Source organism: Dysidea avara, chromosome 3 (genome assembly GCF_963678975.1).
Source record: "Dysidea avara chromosome 3, odDysAvar1.4, whole genome shotgun sequence".
Classification (NCBI taxonomy): domain Eukaryota; kingdom Metazoa; phylum Porifera; class Demospongiae; order Dictyoceratida; family Dysideidae; genus Dysidea; species Dysidea avara.
The window spans coordinates 17,725,807-17,742,376 of record NC_089274.1 but is presented as its reverse complement, the minus strand read 5'-3'; the positions used below and the strand labels follow the sequence as shown (position 1 = coordinate 17,742,376).

The 16,570-nt window shown below is 38.3% G+C and overlaps 2 protein-coding genes across 2 annotated transcripts in view; one reads left to right on the top strand and one right to left on the bottom strand.

Annotated features, from left to right (window-relative positions):
* The window catches only part of LOC136249847 (tRNA endonuclease ANKZF1-like), a 36,632-nt gene extending 33,537 nt beyond the window's left edge, over nucleotides 1–3,095 (top strand). Inside the window, exons 6-12 of the mRNA XM_066041970.1 lie at nucleotides 1,191–1,314; nucleotides 1,366–1,689; nucleotides 1,749–2,191; nucleotides 2,551–2,646; nucleotides 2,696–2,758; nucleotides 2,802–2,863; nucleotides 2,910–3,095. Of these exons, the coding sequence (XP_065898042.1) occupies nucleotides 1,191–1,314; nucleotides 1,366–1,689; nucleotides 1,749–2,191; nucleotides 2,551–2,646; nucleotides 2,696–2,758; nucleotides 2,802–2,863; nucleotides 2,910–3,033 (1,236 nt within the window). The 3' untranslated portion in view covers nucleotides 3,034–3,095. The remainder of the gene's footprint in view (nucleotides 1–1,190; nucleotides 1,315–1,365; nucleotides 1,690–1,748; nucleotides 2,192–2,550; nucleotides 2,647–2,695; nucleotides 2,759–2,801; nucleotides 2,864–2,909) is intronic.
* Nucleotides 3,096–3,884: 789 nt separating this feature from the next.
* On the bottom strand, nucleotides 3,885–15,690 carry LOC136251794 (alpha-L-fucosidase-like). Its single transcript, XM_066044201.1, has 10 exons — nucleotides 15,281–15,690; nucleotides 10,498–10,604; nucleotides 7,970–8,100; nucleotides 5,943–6,076; nucleotides 5,518–5,615; nucleotides 5,287–5,419; nucleotides 4,471–4,556; nucleotides 4,326–4,410; nucleotides 4,141–4,271; nucleotides 3,885–4,062 (listed from the first exon to the last, which is right to left on the bottom strand). Exons 1-10 carry the CDS (start codon nucleotides 15,616–15,618, stop codon nucleotides 3,950–3,952), a joined length of 1,356 nt encoding a protein of 451 aa, XP_065900273.1. The 5' UTR covers nucleotides 15,619–15,690; the 3' UTR covers nucleotides 3,885–3,949.
* Nucleotides 15,691–16,570: the final 880 nt, after the last annotated feature.

The window sequence follows — 16,570 nt, the reverse complement described above, 5'->3', positions numbered from 1 at the left end:
TCGGATCGGTAATTGGTAGAAGCCGATAATTAGCTGTTTTTACCATAATCGGAAATCGGTTGTAATGGGCTGTGGCCAGCAGATTATTAGTCTATTCAGCTTCAGCAGCTGCAATACCACTGGAGGGCTGGTGTCAAAGGCTCTGGTATGTACTTAGGTAATTTGTTTATGTTTTGTGGTAACCACAAAGATAAACAGTGATGGTTCAGGCCCTAGCCCACGGGTAGGTATAAACAGTGGACCCGGGGACCCATGAGGATCCAGCTTTTTTTTGAATTTTATACACTTCACAATATTCTATACTTGTACTAGGTACCTCTGCAAGTAGTCTTGCATGAACCAATCCACTTTTTCCCCATCATGGTGTCTCACACAATGTTTATACCGATTAAAAATTATAAATACCTCTGAAAAAGTGTCTGAAGCTGACTGCATTTATAGGCCACTTGCCTGCTGGACAATGAGCATACTACTCTATTATGTTGCCTAGCTATTAAAGTTTAGAAACATTGTGAAAATGCACCATGTTGCATGAGGTCCGGTTGTAGAGTTCCCGGGCTGAAACTTGCTGACTACGAGGCTTAATACTATTCCCCTGGAATAATTATTTGTACAATATTTCTAAACTTTAGTACTATAGCTAGGTGACATAATAGACTAGTATGTTCATTGTGCAGCAGTCAGCTTTAAACTCTTTTTCAGAGGCACTTATAATAATTAACTTCTGGTTGGTATAAAATCTATGGTATAATCATCGTGTGAGACAGTGACGAGGAAAAGTGGATTGGTCATGCAAGACTACTTGCACAGGTACCTAGTACAAGTATAGAATATTGTGAAGCATATAAAATTCCAAAAAAGCTGGATCCTCGTGGGTCCCCTGGTCCTGGGTCCTTGGTCCCCTGGTCCACTGTTTATACCTACCCCTAGCCCACTTGTCTGACAAGTTGAGTTAAGTGTACAATCTCACAGCATTGGCTTTACTATCTCTACTCTTAGTAGAGTATGCACAAGTGTCACTAGAGACCTACAATCGGGTGTCGGTTAAATATCAGTAAAACAGGGTAAAAATATATCAGATATCGGTTTTCCCTAAAAAGTAGGAATCAGTACAACACTAGTCCCTACCATACAGCACTATCGTACTGTACATCTTAGTGCAATTTTATGCATACTGTTATCTATGCCAGGAGATACAAGATCTTGTTACCAAGTGGTCACCACACATTGAAGAATCTAGTGCTATATTCATTAGAATTCCAGCTTATAACCAGGCCACATTTTTTGGAGGAAAGAAGCCTTTGTTTTCCAAAGGTACTAATAATGAGGTAGTTGTTTGTGTCAGCAACTTTATAAATTGTTTAGGTGATGTGAGACTAAGAACTCTTCCATTTCTTGTTCGGAGACCAACATTTTCTGAAGTAAAGAGAGTCCATACAAAACTAGCCACCCTCTACCATCCAGTACCAGTTGCTGAAAAATTGGAAGCTTCCACTGGAGTATCTTCCCATTCAAATAAAAGTGGCAAAACTGAAACCGCTGCTAATACTAGTACCCCTGCTGTTGCTTCTGAACCTAAGAGTGACCTCTGTAGGGAAGAAAATATCTTGAAGCCTGAAGAAGACATTGACTTTCCTGACACAAAAATTGATTTACAGTTAGATTCATCTCAAAGGAAAGATCGTGATGGTAAAAACCTACTTTAGATGATCTGTAACTATATTTTCAGTGTATTTTTCTGTCTATAGAAAGTAAAACTTCTGATGATGCAATTATCAGATTAGATTCTACTGAAAGCCCACCTCCTCCTGTTAAGGATGTTAGCCCTCCTAGTCTACAGGAAGAGCTTCAAATTACATGCACTAGGGGAGACCTCAAACATCTTTCAAAACTACTGTCTCAATTCCAGTTGCTGTATCCAGTGGATGGTATTACTGAAGGTTCTCCTGGTGACAATAGCAACGATGATACGCCTGCTTCTCTGTTAAGTGATTCTCAGCTACTACATATTGCATCTAGTCAAGGTCACTGGAGATTAGTGATGCTTTTATTAACCTATGGAGCTGATCCTGCTGTTAAGGATCAACATGGAAAGCTTTCCTATAACTTGGCTAGAGATAAGAAGACTAGGGAATCATTTAGGAAATTCATGGGGTACCACCCAGGCGTGTATGATTATGCTAAAGCACAGGTAATTTTATGGTTGTGCTTCTATATATTTTGACAAATTCTATAAACAAATTGAACATAGTGTATCCCTCCCCATGCATGGAAATGAGATCAAAATCACCCCTGACACAGATCCCTACACTCCACCTAAACCACTTGTAGCCTACGTCAGCTATGTAACTGTAACTGTCAAAATTAAACACAATTCTGTCCAGTAAGGCCACAAATGTATCATATTTCATGCTAGTGTGACAAAAGGATCTTTTAAACAACTATGGCTTTAGAAGATCATTTTCAAGGCCATTCACTGTCTCTCAGTGACCTTAATGTTGCATTGTTGCATTATACAAATTTGCTTACTGTTACTTTATTTCTGATTAGGTTCCCAGTCCACTGACTGATGATATGGAGTCTGCTCGTAAAGACAAACTGAATGAAAAAAAGAAAGCACAAAAGCGAGCAAAAAAGACTAAAGAGGTTTGTTCACTCTTCCCATTGTAACCGCCATGGCTATCATTCATGTCAGGTTGAGCAAAAAGCTGAAGAGAAGCAGCAGGAAGCTGTAAACAATTTATCATTGCGAGAGAAGGTAGCTCAATTCACACTGTGCTAATATAAAATTTATTTTATAGTGTGTGATTGCTGCAGAAAAGAGGATTTTAAGCAATTCACCTGGTTCCAGCCTTTTGTCCAAGTATGAACTCCAGTCACTGTGTGTCTGCATATTCATCTTTCTACAGGTCAAGCTGTTGCAGTAATTGTGAGAAAAGCTTGGCTGGGATTGTTCCCTTTGAGAAATATGACCACAAATACTGCACTATGAATTGTGTGAGGGAACATAGAAAGAAACTAGAACAGACATAAAGTTTCCAGCTTATGTTTGAGAGGTTGTATTTAATAAATTATCAGATTTATTTATAAACATCCAAATGAACATACCTGTATTTTTAGGTGCCCTGTCATCGTGCACTATGAAACCACTAGACAGTTGTGTGTGCGTGTGTTTACCAGGCCACCACCAGGTCCCCATTTTAACAGCACTGGGGAAACAGCCCACCCAGCTGTAACATCATTGGGTACCTGGTGTAAACTGGGGAAGCAAATGCTCAACTGTCCTTGTCTCATATAACAGTTGAAGGTCCAGGTGGGACTTCAGGTGCCCAAGCCTTCACCTGTGAGACATGGTACAGCCTCCTGTGAGCTACTAGTCCTGCCCCAGGAGGGCATGCCTGTGCTGACTCATAGCACCTGAGTAACGCACAGGTGCCCCAGTACTGGCTACTGGGCAGCATGACCATGTAGCGGCAGCTGAAGGCTTTGTGTGTGTGTGTGTAGTATAGCTAATTACAATATATACAGCGAAACGTTTATATAATTCCTGGGACCATTTGTATTAGAGAAGTCACAGAAGTATCTGGGATCCAATGTATGTATGCAGTGGGACCATAAACAAGTGTCCAGGTTGTCAAGCTAACCAGAATATCTGGAGCCCAATGAGTAACCTTTACAATATTTCACTAGACATTTTAAATAGGTTTTATCATGATAATTTTATGGTGAAGATGCCATCTTTGTTTATATATTTAACTCAGGCTGTGAAGGTCAAATACTTTGCTCACAGTTTATATGTTTTGGTATAGACACATAATTACTCATGTGACAACAGGTATAAACCTGACCAGACATACAGCTATGCCTTTTACATATATGTAGCAATGTTTAATTGTTTAACAAATTCTTTGTATACTAAAGCAACAAACAAAACATAATATTAGAATATTCACTGTAGCATAATCTTCAGTGTCCATGCCCACTTTAAGTTAGAAGATGGAAGAAGGCTAGGTAGCGTCACTTGCAGTCCATCAGAAGCCGATGAGAACTTTAATTGAGTCCCTGATAATAATTAGATTAACATAACTTTTACACAGCTACAATAATGCTACTATGGGAAAATCACCATGTATACATTACCTGTCACTCCCAACATCACCACAGAGGACACATGATGGCTCGACAATGCTCCCAGTAACACACTGCTATTACTAGGCCAGTCCAGTAGTACAGCATACACTGTACTAGTCACATTACCAGCACTTGTGTACCTATCACAGTCAATGCAAGCATCACTTATCAAATACATAACACACACTACTCACCACACATTAGGACTGATAGTGTCATTCTGATGTAACCATGGTACTGACCCATATATACACTCACCATTGATGTTAAGCCATTCACCTACAGTAAGAACAGGTGGCCAGTATGGACCAACTAGTAATGGACTATACCAGTACACACCAATCTCTAGTAGCCTCTCCTCAAATATTGGCATTATCCTCCCATCATGAGTAGGACCAACATCAAGTAAAAAGTTACCACCACAACTGTGAAATGCACACAATATATTCACAAACACAAATACATAATAGAGCCTGCACAACAATGCACCAACACACACACACACACAAAAGGTTTGAGGAGAAATTAAAGTGATTTGAATGAGGGCTGTTATAGACCATGTACGTAGCTACAGAGAGTACGCTTCAGTGAAGATTCTATTTAGATTGCATGCATGTATCAATCTGAAATCATGAGACTCAGTATATGCAATAGTGAATTATCAGCTGGTATACTATATAGCTATACTATTATCCTTTGATACACTATTTGCATATTCTCTTCTTATCCAAGAAAATACATATTAGCGACACAGTAGAAAAGCACATGCACGACAAACTTATCATAATATTATTACACCACCGGAGACTATACCATATCTCACAGGTGAAGGTATGGGCACCTGTGAACCTCACCGGTTAAGTGATATATATAGACAGTTGGTATTTGCTTCTCCAGTTACTACATTGATGACATAGCTGGGTATATAGGCTATTTTCACAGTTAACATCAGGTCCCTAATTAATATACTGGAGCATTGTGAGTAAAGCTACTTGCTCAACAAACAATACAGCATTTGGGGATCACCAAGTGTTGAACCTTTTGATTACCAGACTGGTACTTTATACTACCACTTGGCTGTGAATTCTCTTTCCCTCTCTCTCACATGCACACAAACACTCACACCCATACAAACATAGACAGACATGCACACACCTCACTACTGATACCATCAAATCCACCAATTCATTTGTGGTATAATAGCCAGTGATGTTAGTGTTTCGCTGGTAACCCCATGAAGTTATTTGTATACTGGTAGCATCTTCCCACTTGTATTTTTCAAGTTTCCCTACCAGTTAGTATTTATATGTTACACTGCATACAAACATTATACAATGAAATCAATTGTTCAATTGTACTATACACATAAACAAGTAATATGCTCACCTGGATTATAGCGATCATGGCAAGTAAAGAAGCCACCATTTTTACATGTATCTCCACTGCCCCAACGATCATTGACCACAATATAATCCTTGACTGGACTATGTCAATACATAAGTCATGGCATGTATGTAGAGATGTCTACAATATAGAGCACAGTGGAGGTTGTAATGTAGTGTGTATGTGTGTACAGTAAGGCTCCTTTTTAAAGTACACTTCTAAAACCAATTGAAGATGGTAATAATTAGTCTCAGTTTTAAACTTCAGTAAGTAAAATCTTCAAACTTGATCACTAATTTAGATGGGGATTTTATAATCTATGATGACAGCTGTATCTCAGAATTTCCATACTTGTAGTAGCTCTTAAATTGTCATATAGTGAGATTTACAATGTGCCACATCAACACCGGCAGTTCAGTGATTCTTACCTATTGTTGTACAGCCAGGCAAGAAATTCTTTGCTCTTAAAATAAGTATCAGGGGCTCCTCCTGTACCATCTGCCCATATCAGCTCTGGTTTGTAAGTCTCGACTATCTCATGTAGTTGAGGTTGCATCACTTTCTATATAATGACATTACTCCTTATAGTCATATATAAACACACACACACACACACACACACACACACACACACACACACACACACACACACACACACACACACACACACACACACACACACACACACACAGGTCCCTGGTTTGAACGCTGGTAAGGTTTTGATATTTGTGACCGGATTTAGCAAAATCAACTATATGGGCACAAAAACCAAAAGTGAGAAAACACCAGCATGAAGTTGCTGCACTATCAGGCTAACAATTTCCATATCAAACTCGCCTTCAACTTGTCGGGTCTGCTTTTGGTGAACCGGTCTCTGGTGGCCTGTATAACCACACCAGATGTCTGTACAGGTTTGTAAACAACAGGGAAGTGCTTTGGGGGGTTCATACACTCTGGACAGATGAGCAGGGAGCTGAATATGTGATGTATGTCTGTTTTGTGAGATTTCAGTCTATTTCCTGCCTCTGATGGGCTGTTTTGTGGTCTGGTGCCTTCAATTACCATTCACATCCATTTTGTAGTCTATCTCTAGACTCGTGATACAGCAACACTGGTGAAAAAACCTATTTAAAATGGCGGGAAACTCTACAGGGATTACCTTGGCCACTAGCTGCTCTTAAGGTTGTGAATTGCTCCATCTGCTGAAAAATCCATAGTTGCCAAGGCTGGTGAGTAACAAAACTTTAAATTATTAAAATATGTGAATCAACAATACGCCCATAAGGGTGATTTTAACAAATCCAGTCACATTTTTCATCCACCTTTTATACCCCACTGTGACTGTTTTATTAGAGTATTTCAACTCCGCAATTACAGTTGTTTGGTTTTTGTTTTGTAACTCTATAGCTGTTGATGTGATTTCTTTTAAACAATAAAAGGTTTAAGCTATGATGGTTAACCTATATGCATACCGATTTTTTAGTTATTTCTATAAGCTGTTTACACTGTAGGTGTGGCAACAAGTCAGCCTTTTTAAATGTAAATAATTGTCTATGGCTCTATGACTATATACCAGATTTGCACAAAACTTGGCACGTGACTGTGCCAAAATACGTTCTTAAAGTGTACCAAAGTTTCACTATGCATTTGCATTTTATAATGGTTTTTGCAGCAAAGTGTGTGAAAATAATAATCTAAGCCCCTGAGTCCCCTAAACACACACACAAAAGAAATTATGCTGAAATTAAGAATTTTGAAGGTTCATATATATTTCACGATTGCAATAAGCAATCATGCTCAATTTGGTATGTGGGGTGCTGAAGGTGAAGGGTGTTGGCAGTACAAAAATGATTCCAATTCAAGAAGGGAGCATGAAGCTATGTATGCATGAAAATATGCATGAAAATGGCATTTTGTTTCTTCCTGCATATATACTCACAATGTAGTGTGCCAGCTTTCTTGGCTGCACGACACACTACTGTGTGTCTTGATATTAGTTAAAATGGCTATACAATATAAAACCAATGCAAAAATGAATGTAAATACCTGGAGAAGGGTTACAGTGGTAAGATATACAAATTGAGAAGCAATGGTTCAGTTAAGAAGAAAAATCTTTTGCTTTGTAATTATTACTTATAGGAATACATCTTCCATATGAAACACTTTGACTGCACTATTAGAGTATTTGAATGCTCTATTAGAGTATTTCTGAAAGATTTCAGTCCTAAAAATATTATTTTGACTAAACTCCTCCCCCCTCTTCCACTGCCTGTAAGTGTTATTAACCTAGCCCTACCACAAGGAGATTGGCAAGTAAGCTAGCAGAACAGGCTCACACATGTACACATGCATAGCTACACACGCATGCATGCAATCCGGCATATAAGCACAAACTCACACTATGTATACACATGTATGTACTGATACAGCAATCCTAATGCACAGAGTAGCTCACTTCAACATAGTTTTGGGTTGAGTAATTGTTAGCTTTATCCTCAACCCACAGAGGGTGAAACCACTCATACAAGGAGTAGTAAAGACCAAAATGGATGTCAGTGTAGTTCCTTATAGCACCAGCTATATCACCTGTGTGTGAGATATACACACAACACATAGCAATAATAAAATTAATTATTAAACATATTGCATAATACATGTGTATGCAGTCTGTTTGGGACATATGGTTTCTAAGTGTTTCATGCAATCTGTATCTAATCCAAGCTGTGAAAAAAGGTGTGGCCTTCCAAAATTAGACTAGTGTGAAAAATATGTGATATCAAAGGTGGCAGCCAATTCATGATATTGTACTGTTACTTAATTTGTGAAATTACAAGTTAATTGACATAATTTATGTAATAACATTGTAGGGTTGGCTTCCACCTTTAATATCAAATATTTTTCATGGAAGTACCAAGGGCAGCCCCAGGAATTTTGGTGAAACTTTTGCTATATGCAAATTTAAATCTGGGGGGTATGGGGGCAAGATTTTCCAGAAAACTGTGTAATTTGAAATTGAATCTGGTTGCAATATTGGCAGTTTAACTATATAATTATGTTAGGTATAATGTAGACTGCTCAATTATGCTTGCTTCTGGTGCAGTATCAGGTGCAGACTAAAGAGTTAAGGGACAGAGAAAATTTGATATTTGAAGCATACAACAGACATGGATGTTGTTCTGGGGGTCTTGGGGCATGCCCCCAGGAAGATTTTCAGATTTTAACACTCTGTTATAAGATTTTGGACTATTTTTTACTGTGTTGGCACAGGTAAATAAAGTAGCTAGCTAGCTACTTACAGTTCTTAAGAGAAATACAAAATGTGGCTGTTCTATTGGAGTGGTTGACTGTTCTATTAGGGTATTTCGATCTGAACTTTTGTACCATTGCAAATCACTGTAAAATATAATTTTGATTACCTGAATACACTTGACCAGTTTCTGGAAACCTCAGAAACCACCCTGTGCACTCTTTTCACAGCTTGGCTGTTTTGAATTAGACAGAAATTCTTTTTGTATTTTTATATGCTGACTTGCATCTATCTTTTTTAAATTTTCTACAAGTAAGCAGAAGAGCTAGATATTTAAATGGTTATGCTAGTTTGCAATCAATTTTTGTATTATTTGAATTTCATATTAGTTGTAGGATGTCGCATGTATTAAGAGGTCTTGAAATGTGTTTGTTACATGCATGCATGGTTGGTTTTCATGCTATATCTCATTGATATTAAAACAGATCTAGATTTCCATTACATTATTTTACCTTGATAGTTAACTGACATGGTTAAACTAGTTGGCATAAGCAGTCCTGCCAGTAGGTGTGACCATAAATATTTGAGTACGTAGGCTATAATATCTATGGTGTGACAACAAATCACACTATCATTGACTGCTCTAGACTACTAGAGTATCTCAGTTGAGTGACTCTTACACATTAAATTTTGGTGCATAGCCTACTTTATTTGACTATTTATTAATATTTTGTAATACTCTAATAGAGCACACGAGAAATTCTCTAGAGCAATCTGGAAATTCCATTAATAGAGATGTATTAAGTTTTAGCATTCTGGTGTAGTAAACTAGAACTTTCATTTATAAGGTAACAATTAAGTGAAATGAGCAGCTGACAGCAGTGGCGGAGTGGTAAAGGGTTTGGGGATATAGGTGTGGAGGTCCCTGGTTGGCTGGTTTAAACCCTGAACAATATTTTGTGTATATATGGTATGCTGGCTGGCTTTTTGTTTAACTTCTCAATGACTGTTCTATCAGAGTATCTCCATCACACTTGTTTCACTTTTTGCTTTATATTTCCTTAGCTAATGCTCTCAGTAAATTCAAATCACAAGAGGTCCGTGCTACAATGATTAGCGTATCTGCATACTGATTTAAATGATGTTTCTGTAAGTAATTTAGCCTGCAGGAATGACAAAAAATTGCACTTGAAACTTTTGAAGGTTACTCGTAACTTGGTATCACTTCCACCAATCTGTACACAAATTGGAAGATAAATGTGCTACAATATGTTATTTATGTCCTCCCAATTTGAAAAGCATCCAATAAAGTTCGAGTGAGTTATGACAACTTATTTTTGTAAATGGTGTGACAGAAAATTAACTAAAGATGAAGGACCAAATATGATAATGAAGTATGAAGGTGTGGTTCTCAAAGACAACTGGACCATTTTCAAGCCAAACTATGTACAGAGGATCTCTCATCCTGAGTGTTTCACCAGTGCTGAGGTATGAATGTGTGAAAATCACATTTTCTTAATTGTTTCCTGTAAAATACACACTTGACTGGATCAATGACTTTCCTTCACTGTAAAAAATGAAGCACACGTGTGCTTTGCACAACATAGTGCACACTTTGAGGTGCATACTTTGGGGCACAAAGTGAGCGCTGTGACACTGTACATGTTTTGGTGTGCACACTTCATTTTTTACAGCGTTGGCTGCACGACACACTATGGTTTGTCCTGATACCATACCTACAAGGTCTCTGTGTGGCCCATTATCAACACTATTCCAGTTCCACGAGTACTTGGATGGCCAGTTAGTAAATCCTTCATGATGTTTACTGGTGAAGACAATGTACCTACAGACATATAACACAGCAGTATAGATGAGTGTAATAATATGGCATTAGGAAATATTGTATTACATGCTGTGCTTGTGTGTATGCTTGTATATCTAGGGAAGACCAGTACACATCTGCAACAACAACAAAAAAATTAGTCATTTTGCTGTTAGCTAGTTGACATTATAGCTGAATAGATTTGTAATAGATTGGTAATAGATGTAAAAAAATTGCACAGTAAAGTTAATTAGTAAAACTCACTGTGTGTGAGTTTTTATATGATATAACAAACCTATTATAGTATTTGAGAACCATTTCAATCAAAATTATTTGCAAATGGAAGTATTTCAACCTGAACATCAAATCTGAAAATAAAAGTATCAACTATTTGCTGCAAATAATTGTTTTTGAACACTTTTAATGGGTCATCACAATAAACTGGACTTTGTTATGACAGGATGTTAAGCACCATGGTGAGATAAGTAACCAGGCTTAGTAGGCTAATAGACTACTGTGTGTATGAATGTACTTCACTATTAGAGCTGTGTTCTACACAGTACTGGGGACTCTATCTCCCACATTTACTTCTGAGGTGTGCCCATGCCAGTGGATGTGTCAGAATCTGGATCCAGGGTTGGGCAACACCATTATATAAACATCAAGATAAAGGTGCTCTAATAGAACAGCCACCCTAATACAGCAGTCAAGAAAATGTTCAGTAACTGCTGGAATCAGCCTCACATTCAGGGTCTGAATCAGGGATGTGTGCAGAAATTTCTTGGGTGGCATGTAATTAATAGAAAGCTTAACTACTATAATATAAAGATCAAGATACTCTAATAGGGTAACTGATCTACTACAACAGTGGAGTAAAGCATATCTAATCAAAAACAGCCAAGCTGTAAAAAAAGGTGCGGCCCCCAAAAAGGCCATGGTGAAAAAAGATGTGAAATCCAAGGTGGTGGCCAAGAAATGGCTTGTGATGGTAGGTTAATGGTAAAAATTTTAATACCGACAATTCAGGTGAATTTGATGCCAAGACCAAGTGGCACAAAATTCACCTAAATTGTCATTATTAAAATTTTTACCATTAACCTACCATCACAGCCATTTCTTGGCCGCCACCTTGGATTTCACATCTTTTTTCACCATGGCCTTTTTGGAGGCCGCACCTTTTTTTACAGCTTGGCTGTTTTTGATTAGATATCACTTCTTTTTGTATTTGTATACTGCAAAGCCAGCCTATGGCTGGCTTTGGGGCTTTTTTAACCCACATGTTTTTTTTATTTACCACAGGAAGAAGAAAAGAACTTATAGAAGATTTTTAATACTTCAATTATTTTTGATTTTATTAGTAATTATACAAATTATATACATATATTTATTACATGCCCATTATTTCCCACAGGATATTTTCTAGCAGCTGATCTCTCTACTGGGTGACTTAAAATATAGCTGAACTATATACAGGATGGTATCTTTGTAGCTGAACTCTCTACAAGGTGACCTCTTCTAGCTGATTTCTCTACAGGGTGATTTGTTTCTAGCTGAACTCTCTACAGGTTATTTGTTTGCAGCTAAACTCTCTACATCCATGGTGTTTTCTTTGTAGCTGAACTCTCTACATGATGGTTTCTTTGTAGCTGAACTCTCTACAAGGTGACTTCTTCTAGCTGAACTCTCTACAGGGTGATTTCTTTGTAGCTGAACTCTCCACATGATGGTTTCTTTGTAGCTGAACTCTCTCAAGGTGACTTCTTTTAGCTGATCCCTCTACAGGGTGATTTGTTTGCAGCTGAACTCTTTAGGCGGTGATTTCTTTGTAGCTGAACTCTCTCCAAGGTGACCTCTTCTAGCTGATCTCTCTACAGGGTGATTTGTTTCTAGCTGAACTCTCTACAGGTGATTTGTTTGCAGCTAAACTCTCTACATGGTGCTTTCTTTGTAGCTGAACTCTCTACATGATGGTTTCTTTGTAGCTGAACTCTCTACAGGGTAACTTCTTCTAGCTGATCCCTCTACAGGGCGATTTGTTTGTTGTTGAATTTTCTACACGGTAATTTGTTTCAGGCTGAACTCTCTACATGGCGGTTTCTTTGTAGCTGAACTCTCTACAAGGTGACTTTTTCTAGCTGAACTTTATACAGAGTGATTTGTTTGCTTGCAGCTGAACTCTCTACATGATGGTTTCTTTGTAGCTGAACTCTCTATAAGATAAGGTGACCTCTTCTAGCTGAACTCTTTACATTGTGTCTAGTTTCTAGCTGATCTCTCTACAGGGTGATTTGTTTGCAGCTGAACTCCTTACATTGTGTCTAGTTTCTAGCTGATCTCCACAGGGTGATTTGTTTGTAGCTGATCTCTCTACAAGTTGATTTGTGTGTAGCTGATCTCTCTGCAGGTTGATTTGTTTGTAACTGATCTCTCTACAGGGCAATTTGTTTGTAGCTGAACTCTCTATAAGGTGATTTGATCTCTCTGCAGGTTGATTTGTTTGTAGCTGAACTCTCTAAAGGGTGATTTGCTTGTAGCTGAACTCCTTACATTGTGTCTAGTTTCTAGCTGATCTCTCTACAGGGTGATTTGTTTGTAGCTGATCTCTCTGCAGGTTGATTTGTTTGTAGCTGAACTGTGTATAAGGTGATTTGTTTGTAGCTGATATCTCTGCAGGTTGATTTGTTTTAGCTGAACTCTCTAAAGGGTGATTTGTTTGTAGCTGATCTCTCTGCAGTGATTTGTTTGTAGCTGAAGTCTCTACAGGGTGATTTGTTTCTAGCTGATCTCTCTACAGGGTGATTTTTTGTAGCTGACCTCTCTTCAGGGTGATTTGTTTCTACGTGATCGCTCTACAGGTTGATTTGTTTGTAGCTGAAATCTCAAAAGAGTGTATTGCTTGTAGCTGAACTCCTTACATTGTGTCTAGTTTCTAGATGATCTCTCTACAGGGTGATTTGTTTGTAGTTGATCTCTCTGCACATTGATTTGTTTGTAGCTGAACTCTCTACAGGGTGATTTGTTTCTAGCTAATCTCTCTACAAGTTGATTTGTGTGTAGTCGATCTCTCTACAGGGTAATTTGTTTGTAGCTGAACTGTCTATAAGGTGATTTGTTTGTAGCTGATCTCTCTGCAGGTTGATTTGTTTTAGCAGAACTCTTTGTTTCTAGCTTATCTCTCTACAGGTTGATTTGTGTGTAACTGATCTCTCTACAAGCTGATTTGTTTGTAGCTGATCTCTCTGCAGGTTGATTTGTTTCTAGCTGATCCCTCTACAAGTTGATTGTTTGTTGCTGATCACTTTAAAGATTGATTTGTTTGTAGCTGAACTCTCTGCAAAGTGTTTTGTTTGTAGCTGATCTCTCTACAGGGTAATTTGTTTGTAGCTGAACTCTCTGCACAGTGACTTGTGTGTAGCTGAATTCTCTAGAGAGTGATTTTATTGTAGGTGACCTCTCTACAGGGTGCATGACTTGTTTATAGCTGAACTCTCTTCAGTGTGACTTGTAATGTTCTGAATCTCTACAGTGATATAATTGTAGCTTAACTCTCCTCAGAGTGACTTGCTTCTTGCTGAACTGTCTATAAGATTAACTGTTTGCAGCTGAAGTCCCTACAGAATAACTTGTAATGTAATAGAATTCTATAATGGAGTAAATAAACTAGCTGAATGCTCTATTAGGGTGACCGTTCTATTAGAGTATCTCGATCTCGCATTTGCTACACGCGGAGTTGGCTTTCGAATCATAACTCAGTGGTTTGTAATCCAATTCTTCTATACTACTGCAAGGACTTTCTATGAAGATTATTCCAGCTATACACCGATTTTCAGCTCATTGCTCTTAGCGGTTTGCCTAGTAGGCGTAAAAACTAATACTTTTTTATTACTAAAAATCGATCGCGTAATTGTGACACAGGTTGGGTTTTGTGTCATATCTCCGTGGTCTTAATCTCGATTCCTTTCAAACCACCAAAAGGCATTCCTACGATGGTTACTCCATCTACATAGCAATTGTCAACTCATTCCATGAAGCGGTTTACCCTGTAGGCGTGACAACAAATCGATCTTGTTTTACGCGAATAATCGGTCATAACTCCTGAACCATTCATTGGATTTGCACCAAATGTGATGCCAGGATTCGCCTTTGGACTCCCTTTCTGTGTGCCAAATTTCAAGGCGATCGGAGTACGTGTTTGCGTTTTATAGCAATTTTTGCAAGTGTGCGAAAAGACGAAGAAGAAAAAAAAAACGAAACTTTGGCCGCTCATATCTCGGAAATGGCTTGAGTGATTTCCTTCAAATTTGGAATGTAGCCTCCCCTAGCTGGCGGGCAACTCTGCAGCAAATTTAGTTTCAATCGGATAAGCTATCATCGAGATACAAAAGTGTGAAAATGACGTTTTCTTTCTTCCTGTAAATATACTCACGGTGTGGCGCGCCGGCTTCTAGGGCCGCACGACACACTACCGTGTCTTGATTAATGTGATAACCACTACAATCACTCTCAGATGCAATCTCACTAGAAGGTCAAAATTTCTGGGGTTAGTTTTGCATGCTTTGCACACTAAACCATAGATTGCCTTCCCCCTTCCCATGTTAGGGTCTGCATAGCATCAGAATGTGGTGCTGAAGCCCCTGCCTACATGCCCCAAGACAATAAGTCTTTGCCTGAAAGCAAACCATGTGATATAAACATACCTGGCTCCAGACTTCTGAAACAATTCAGCCCAAGCTTTGGGATCAAATAGTTCAGCTTTGAACATTGGAGCAAATTCCGGATACTCAAAACCCGGAGGATAGTTCTCCTTCATAAATTCAATCGCATCAGTAAAATTTCTAAACTTCCAGTCCGCCCAGAACCACTCTGAATCGAAGCTAGGCACGCTGTATACTCCCCAGTGTAGGAAGATCCCAAACTTTGACTCGTCGTACCATTTTGGAATTGGCCTGCTGTTCAACGAGTTCCATGTGGGCTGGTACTCAGCGATCCCAACTGATGCGAAACAAACTATCGTAATGTAGATCCCTTGCAACATGCCTTAGACAGAGCAATCGCGGGAATCTCGGCAAAGTTAGTATAGCTACGCCCTTGTAGCTATGTATTTTGTCATGTGACGAGTCATGTGATGCCGGTGAGATCAATTTTAAGCATTCTGTAAAGAATAATAAATATACTAATACCTGTAGTATATATTTTTTTTACTCAAAAAAATATTAGCTACTTGCTGTTGATTTTAATTCTGACATCCTGCGTTACCACAATCTCATCGGCTTCAAGGATTTATGTCTGCAGAAGATATGTTCAGTGGACCAACAAGAATTAGGTCTACTGAATCTAGTAGTTCCAACTGATTTAGATGTTTTTTCTGTCAAACACACCTTACTCATTCTCAAATGTTACTGGTTTCCCGTGTGGCTTTACTGACCACCACATTTTCTTTGGTGATTATTTTGGGAGAAGGTCTCGTATTCAATCTGGTCATAAAGTTATTTATGCTCAGTGTTATCGTAAATTAGTTGTACCTGTCTTGGAGAAAATGCTAGCTTTGGAATACTGTGCTTTCATTTGATAATGTTGATGACTCTGTTGAGTGTTTACTATGTTGTATCGTATTAGAGTTAAACAACTAACATGTTAATCCTTGGAATGCTACTGGAAACATTCTTGATGCTAGACGTCATAGAGATAAACTTTACCATCAGGCTCTTTCATCTGGTGCTGTAGATGACTGGCAGTTATTTCGTCGTGCTCGTAACAAAGTACTTATTAAAGTTAGCTAAGACACAATATTTAAGTGATTTATCTGAGGCCTCCAAAGGAAATTCTAAACAGTTTTGGTTACGTTTTTGTCATTTGTCTACAAAGAATGCTAAATCCAGTCTGAGCAGTGCCTTTACTGCAGATGACATTAATGACTATTTTTTTTATCAGTACCTTACAATACCATTCAGTCTATTTCATCAACACCAATGTCTCCACTCTCTTAT

Coding starts and splice junctions, on each gene's coding strand:
- LOC136251794 (XM_066044201.1), bottom strand. CDS start 15,618: ATGTTGCAAGGGATCTACATTACGATAGTTTGTTTCGCATCAGTTGGG. Junction 4,272..4,325: donor ACTATCAGTCCTAATGTGTG/GTGAGTAGTGTG, acceptor TGACTGTGATAG/GTACACAAGTGCTGGTAATG. Junction 4,063..4,140: donor GGTGATGTTGGGAGTGACAG/GTAATGTATACA, acceptor AATTATTATCAG/GGACTCAATTAAAGTTCTCA.